At 38.5% G+C, this 8367-nt stretch overlaps 1 protein-coding gene across 1 annotated transcript; it reads right to left on the reverse strand.

Annotated features, from left to right (window-relative positions):
* LOC306961321 (histone chaperone asf1b-B-like) lies at positions 1-3483 on the reverse strand. Its single transcript, XM_079554015.1, has 4 exons — positions 3211-3483; positions 2729-2844; positions 2366-2542; positions 1-789 (listed from the first exon to the last, which is right to left on the reverse strand). The coding sequence occupies exons 1-4, from the start codon at positions 3317-3319 to the stop codon at positions 592-594; spliced, it is 600 nt and encodes a 199-aa protein (XP_079410141.1). The 5' UTR covers positions 3320-3483; the 3' UTR covers positions 1-591.
* Positions 3484-8367: the final 4884 nt, after the last annotated feature.

Raw genomic sequence — 8367 nt, forward strand, 5'->3', positions numbered from 1 at the left:
CTTTCAGACGAGGTATAACATAATCACTTTGGATTCTGGCCATATCAGAAAACCTTTGGCCGATGGCAGATATTCCTATATTGGCCAGGCCCTGCTGTGACACAAACAAAAAGAACTATAAAAGTTTATTTACAGCAAGTGTACACGCCCTGCACTGCAATATTTGCCATATCTTGTTGTTGTTTACCTCCATTGTTAATGCAGACAAAATCACATTCCTGGAACAAACTTAGGAACAAGTTCTAAAACTTTAACTAAAATGAATCAGACGCAATTGTAATGCTTGTGTTTGAACAAGAAAAACATGCTTACTGTCAGTCCGCAGGAAACGTAAAGATGTCCAGTATTCTGGGATGATGTGAACATTAAGGCTGGGACAATATATCATTTTTGTTTTGCAAAACAAAAAAATAATTATGTCACGATCCATTTTTGACAGAAAATCGTATTGCCTCAGCCCTGGTGGCAGTTGTTCGAGATCTAGTTGCAAACTGCAGATAACATCGCAACATGGTTTGTAAAGTCCTTTGTATGCTTGGGGGGGCGATACAGAACGACATAGGCTTTAGTCCAGTCAAGGAAAGGTATTTCTTACATGCAGTCCATAGAGTTGTCTGGCATCAGTCCAAGAGACGGCATCTTTCCTGGCGCACATGAGGGTGGGAGCATACAGTTTATGTTCGGAGATGGGTCAACATTCTCGCTGTCTTCCATCTTGTCGGCTGAGCCGTCCCAGTTGATGTGGAAGCGAGTCACACGTGGATTAGAGGCCAAAATATTTCTCTGGAGCTGGGGAAATAAGGAAATTATCTTTTTAAGATCCATGTTCAAGACGATGCTTTGAAGTTGCAGCTAAACTTCTTAACCCCCACCTGAACCGAGCCCATTTTCTCTATTTTAGCGTTACCCGAAACTAAAAGCACAAAAGTGGCAAAAGAGCGACAAAATCATGCCGGAAAAGCAACAATAACACAATAACAAAGAAGTCAACAACACATGGCAAAAGAGCGATGAAAAAGCAACAAAACACGACAAAAAGCCATTAAGAATATGCCACCATTTTTACATACTGAGACATGTTCTTACCTTAGCTTTGACGAGTTCTTTAGTACATGTTTGGTCTTCACCCGTGCCTTCAATCACGTAAACACAGCGCAGACGCCATTAGCATTTAGCCTCTCCCTCTCTCCTCTATAGCACCAAACAAGGTCAAGATAGAAGCTACCAAGCTCCTCCACATTATAATTCGTTCACTACATACTCTGTGGTGGTAAGCTACTATTGTAGCCACAGCTGCCCTGGGGTCGACAGACGGAAGCGAGGCAACCAGTGAGGCATCCGCACAGTAAAGTGAAGATATTACTGCACGGATTTCGAACTACTCCTGGTATTATTACGCCTTACAATATAGTTCCCCCTTTTATCTACTTAGAAAATTGTTTAATTTTGTGTAATTACACTTTGTAGTGTAACACTTCACATAACCATATTTAAACAGGGAAAACATGGAGGAGCTTGGTAGCTTCTATCTTGACCTGTTTTGGAGCTATAGTGGAGAGGGGGAGAGGCTAAATGCTAACGCCGTCTGTGCTGTGTTTACGTGACTGAAGGCACGGGTGAAGATCAGACAGGTCCTAAAGAAGTCGTCAAAGCTCAGGTAAGAACATATCTCAGTATGTAAAAACGGTGGCCTATTCCTTTAAGAAAAGATGAGAACACAACAAAAACACTTCCAAAATGTGACAAAAACAAAGCAGAAGTGCTACAAAAACGTGCCGGAAAAGGAATAACAACAAAAAAGTGACAACAGCACGATGGAAAAAAACTACAAAAGCGCAACAAAAATACGACAAAAAAAGTTACGATCAGTTTTGTAGGTCTTGGCTTTCAAATGAGGCGTTACACTAGCCGAGTGGCTGTAAGCTCCGGTCAAGAAGCTTTTAGATTTGGGTAAAAACAAACCGGAGAAAATGTGCTCTGTTAAGAGGTTAAAGGCACTATACCCATTTTTCCCACATAGTGGAACGAAATGTGTTTTGTCTTTCGGTCTGTGGTAAAAGTAGACTTTTGTGAAAAAAGACCTTTATAATCAATCGAGAACAAGAAGGCTCCAACTTTACCTTACCGTGGCTGTGTAATGTGCTGTGCCTGTGATGTTTGAAATGGGTTGGGAAAGTTAAGAAAGAGTTTCTGTCACTAAATATCTATGTTTACATGCGCCCTCTTTTATAGATGTATTGTGTGATATGCAGTATATCGGTGTTAGGTCCCTGGTCTTACTTTTGCAATGATCTTTCTTTAAATTACAACTATATCTTTGTATTGATGGTGTTTATATGCAAGTGTAACTCTGAAAGTCTGATACCTGGGTGTAATCGGGTTTTACAGGTGGATTCTCGCGTAATTCAGCATCCGTGTATTCGTTATTCACATAGTAACCAATGCGGATGAATTCTTGTCCGTGATAAGTGCATGTGATAAGAGCAACAGTGACTCCAACGGCATCAGTCTCCGGGATGAGCCCCGTGTTAGGGGCGTTGGCCTAAAAGACATACATATATATGATCAGTCACAACCAAAGAAACATCCCCCAAGTCATTTCTATGTAGATTACACAGTGAAGTGATTTATTCATTTTACAAAAAAATAATAAAAGGAAGTTATGCTAGGATCGACTGACGACATGGGTCACTTTTCTGACCAGCATCTGTAGCTCAGTGAAACATACCTGAAACACAAACATGTGTCTGCCCGCTGGCACAGGTCCCACCAGAACAGAGTCCAGAACTTGGTCATACTCCTCACTCTCGGCTGAGCCCACGTAGATGATTTTCCATTCCAGGTCTGACAACACAGGCAAGTAATGCAAATGAAACAACAAGTGGAGTTCATACAGTGTATCACCGCGTCTGTCTCATATGGATATGTCTGTGGTCAGGACAGTCTCTGAGCTGAGCAGCCAATGAGCGAAGGAGAGGGCGTTACGTGAGGCACAAACGCGCGAGCGCCAAATTACATATCAAGAAACAGCGAATACGAAGGACATTCAGGAAATAACTTCAACGAATCTTTAATGTGTGAAACTACCACATAAATCCGTATTATATCATTGGTTCCCAGGCAGATTCAGAAACATATCAACATGTTTTCCTCTCAGGGCTTATTGTAGGGGTCATAGAAAAACAAAGAAAAGGAAAAGACAAAACCCACCTTCAGGAAGATCCTCCATGCACTCAAACGTGATCTCAAACTGGAAGGGGTTTCCAAACGGACTGGGGTTGTCCAGAACCGCGACGTTCAGCACTTGCACCTTAGCCATAGCAATTTCTTTAAGCGGCTCAACTTGGAACTATTCAATGAATCAGTCGTAAATCCCAGTGTTACTCGCAGCACATGAATTGAGTCTCTTCAAATCCCCGGTGATGTCCGTCTGTATCCGATCATTGATCCACCGCTCGCGCTTTATTTTACAGACAGGAAACACGCCACGCCACATTTTCTCCTCTTTATTTGTGGCAGGCTCAGACGGCTCAGGACTCACCTCTGCCATCTAGTGTGAGTAAGGGAGAGCTGCAGACCCGGAGCTGAGACAGAATCCACCGTGATAGTGCGCCCTCTCCTGGTAAAGACGGATATACGACGCTATTAGGTCTTGGGAAGATTGATTTGTTCAACTCAACGACCGTGAGACTTTAACCGAGTTATTTCATTTTTTGATTTCTTATGAACCAATTTTGAAATCGTAGATGCTTCTTTTGTTTTATAAAGATAACATGACACATTAATGTTGTTTGATGAAGATAACATGACACATTAATGTTGTTTGATAAAGATAACATGACACATTAATGTTGTTTGATAAAGATAACATGACACATTAATGTTGTTTGATAAAGATAACATGACACATTAATGTTGTTTGATAAAGATAACATGACACATTAATGTTGTTTGATGAAGATAACATGACACATTAATGTTGTTTGATGAAGATAACATGACACATTAATGTTGTTTGATAAAGATAACATGACACATTAATGTTGTTTGATGAAGATAACATGACACATTAATGTTGTTTGATAAAGATAACATGACACATTCATGTTGTTTGATAAAGATAACATGACACATTCATGTTGTTTGATAAAGATAACATGACACATTAATGTTGTTTGATGAAGATAACATGACACATTAATGTTGTTTGATAAAGATAACATGACACATTAATGTTGTTTGATAAAGATAACATGACACATTCATGTTGTTTGATAAAGATAACATGACACATTCATGTTGTTTGATGAAGATAACATGACACATTCATGTTGTTTGATAAAGATAACATGACACATTCATTTTCTGCTTAACATAGCGTTTATGCTGGTTGTAAATTAGTAAAAACAATAAATATTCCCAATTACATGATACCCCAAAAATGCAATTGCAGGCTGTAAAAATTATTGCATATTTTAATTTGAAAGAATCTTGTCCAGGACACTGTTGAGATTTTTAATCTCAACAAGTTTTATCCTGGATAAATAAAGGACAAATACAAGAAAAAAAAAAAGTTATGGCACCATTATTAATGGCATATTGTTGCTTGTATATGTCATTCCAGACTAGTTTTGACCGTATTATTATTATTATTATTATTATTATTATTATTATTATTATTATTATTATTATTATTATTATTATTATTATTATTATTATTATTATCATTATCATTATTAGCCCAGAATTACAACATTTGATTTTTACACATTATTGACACCAGTGTTGATCTTTTGTTTTAGAGAAGTTGACAGAAAGAAGCTGCTGAATTTAGGAAACAGGGAAGACCCTGACGGTGTGTTGTTTTTTACTTTGTTATTGCATCTGCAAGCTAACATTATTAACCCGATTTCTCTCCTTTCTTTACTGATTACAGCAATGGCCTGTTACCACAGTAAAAATGTGATTTTGTTCCAAAATATTGTCTCTGTTCCTTGTTGAACAAATGAACAAATGAAGGCTCTGTCCTACAAAATACAATGAAAGCAGTAAAACATACAGTTTTAATTTAATAAAAAAAACACCAAATGATAGTACATGTAGCCTAAACTAAGTTACATGTCAACGCATTCTAAATTACACAAAATAACCCCAATGATACAACTGTAAAACATGAGCCAACAAGTTAAGGAAATGATGGATAAAGGGGGAACCGTTGGCGCTGTTTTTCTTGATTTGAGAAAAGCCTTTGACACTGTTAACCACGCTGTTTTATTGAATAAGCTCCAACTTTTTAAACTTTTCAGATGATTTTAGTCAATTGATCATGTCCTACTTATCCGGCCGCTCTCAACTTGTAAAGGTCGATAACCAAAAATCAATATCCCTACAGTTGAACACTGGGGTTCCACAAGGTTCTATACTTGGACCAATTTTATTCAGCCTGTATATTAATGACCTGCCCTCCGTCTGTGACCAGTGTGAGACACTCATGTATGCTGATGACACTGTCGTCTTCACACACGGCAAAACTCCAGATGATGTTGCAATTAAATTAACAGAAGCTATGTCAAAGATTACATCCTGGCTGAATCGCTGCTGTCTGCAGCTGAATATCTCAAAAACCGTAGCTATGTTTTTCTCTAAAAATCATTTAAACCCTCAATCTGATATTTTTATCTCAGGACAGCGGTTAGAATTAGTAACCAAGTATAAATATTTAGGTTTACATATTGATTCCCATTTCAGTTTCAACAGTTAGGACTAAGATTCAATACTCCCTTTCAAATTTCAGATTCATTAGGAACAACTTATCAATGCGAGCAGCAAAGATGTTCTTCCATTCACTCATTCTTAGTCACATCATATATTGTCTAACGTGCTGGTCCAACACTTACTATAAAACCGCTGGAATCATTATACAAACAAGCACTGAAAATCCTTGATAAAAAACCCTACGTTTTCACCATTGTCACATTTTACAGAAACACAGGCTCTTAAGCTGGGACAATCTACTGAAGTTTCACCATATCTGTTCAGTTTACAAAATTTTGCACAATTTAGCTCCACCCCCTATTTCCACATTCATCACTGTCCAGTCAAACCGAAGCACCAGAGGCACCACCAGAGGAGACTGCACTATCCCCTTGAGGAAATCTGCATTCAGTCAGACTGTTTTCACCTTCACTGCCTCCCATCACTGGAACACAGTACCTCCATCAATAAGAGAGGCTCCATCTTATCAGTCTTTTAAATTGAGTGCCAAAAAATGGCTAGTTGAGACGCAAATCTGTGAACACTAAACTACTATTTGAGTGTGTGTATATAAGTTATGTGGTTATCTTATTGTTATGTCTGCTACACTGTTCCATTTTATATTGTATTTTACTGTAGTATGTGATTTTTTAAATAAATAGATAAATAAACAGAGGGCGCACTATCACAGTGGATTCGCTTTTCACGGTAGATTTGTCTCGGCTCCGGGTCTGCAGCTTTCCATTATTGTCTAGTGTCTGTATGTGGTACATGCTTCTGTTCGAAATAAACAGCTGCTGCAAATCAGATTAGGGGAATATAATATTGACATTTTGAACAGTTAAATAGAGTTTAGAGATAGAGATCTAATCTATTAATATAATACTCTACAACTGAGTGTATCACAGACCTGCGTTAATTTCAATCATATTATATTGACCTAAAAGTTCGAATCCCAGCTCTTACTAATGCAGACTGTTGCTGTGTCCTTGGGCAAGACACTTCACACACCAGCAGCACAGTCTCCAGACCAACCTGACTGACGGTGCTTCCAAAGGGTGCAAATAGTGATCCTCAATATAATAGTACAGCACATTTTAAAGTAAGGTTTCAATGTGCCCTTTGAAACCCCTAGATCTGGACTTGCCCACCACTATTTAAGAATGTGGTGCATCAAACCCTAACCCTAAATGAAGTGTAACATGCCAACAAAATAGCATAATTTATCTTTAAGCCTGCACCTGATCTTTAGCTCTAGGTTAGGTTAGGTTGCTTTATTGTACCCGTGGGTAAATTTGTCTTGCAATTCTGAGAACTAGAACATTAAAACACATTATACAAAGATAAAACATCACACATATTTAAATATAAAGCTTGTAAGGGCTCCAGATACTAACAGGATGTGCCTTGGTACAGGTACAACTGAAGTTTAAGCCTCTGGACAGCAACAAAGATAAAAAGCCGTGTCAGGGGCAATTAGATCCCTACTTGTTCATCAAGGAAAGGGCAGCGGGAACAAAACGTTTTTTTTAAAACAGTTCGTATGGCTTATTGGCATCAAAAACCGACGCCCAGATGGAAGCAATCGAAACTCTGAATGCAAAGGATGCTCAGTGTCTTTTATGACGCTTCGTGCCATCCTCTGTTTATCATGTAGAAAGTCCAAACAGGTCTGAGGCTGGCCGATGACCACTTAACCAGCTGATTCAGGGCGTTTTTGTTTCTAACAGAGGAGCTCCCGTACCATGCAACCAGGCAGAAAGTTAGGGTCGTTTCAATGAATGCCCGATATAAAAGTGTCATCACAGTTTTATCTACATGAAAGAAGGACAGTTTCCGAAGACAATACTGTCGTTGGTGACCCCTTTTACAAACAACAGCACAGTTCTCATCAAAATTCAGTTTACAATCTATAATTGTTCCAAGATACCTGTAGGACTCCACACACTCCACTGGTTGTCCCTTTATATATGTTACAACGTGTGGGAGAGAGCTTTTCCTGAAGTCGATGATCATATCTTTTGTTTTTGCAACATTTAAGAGAAGATACGACTTATCACACCATTTGACAAAATCCTCAACAACTGGGCCATGCTGACTTTCAGTTTTGTGGAGTAGAATTACAATAACTGAGTCATCTGCGTATTTTAAGATGATTCTGTTTTCATGGTCACTCTGACACATGCTAGTGCACAATAAACAACAAGGGTGAGAGAACAGAACCTTGGGGTGAGCCTGTTGAAACAGTGCACTGGTCAGAGAGTTCACCATGGACTCTCACTCTTTGATTTCTTTTAGTTAAAAAGTCAAGAACCCAGCCTACAATAAATAATTTAAGATAAAAATGTTCCATGAGCCGTTTGGCAAGCACGTATGGTTGCATCGTATTAAAAGCTGACTTGAAGTCAAGAAAAAGAAGGCGTGCATGAGTCCCTTTAGCTCTGCCTTAATAAAAGTTCCCCTTCAAGTGCAATACAAGCATGAATAGAACAAGAAGCGTAAGGACTTTTACAAAATGTTTTATTGCTTAAGTGTCACACTTAGAGTTGATCATAATGTCACAATAGGGCTACTTTAAATACATGTCTTTGTCCAATTTTACAAAAGTTGAAC

This window comes from Gobius niger (genome assembly GCF_951799975.1).
Source record: "Gobius niger genome assembly, chromosome: 3".
NCBI lineage: Eukaryota > Metazoa > Chordata > Actinopteri > Gobiiformes > Gobiidae > Gobius > Gobius niger.

Excerpts from the sequence above, each read along its gene's own strand:
- LOC306961321 (XM_079554015.1), bottom strand. The coding sequence starts at position 3,319 with ATGGCTAAGGTGCAAGTGCTGAACGTCGCGGTTCTGGACAACCCCAGT. Across the intron at positions 2,543-2,728 it reads GACACATGTTTGTGTTTCAG|GCCAACGCCCCTAACACGGG; the intron begins GTATGTTTCACT and ends TATGTCTTTTAG. Across the intron at positions 790-2,365 it reads TAAAACCCGATTACACCCAG|CTCCAGAGAAATATTTTGGC; the intron begins GTATCAGACTTT and ends TTATTTCCCCAG.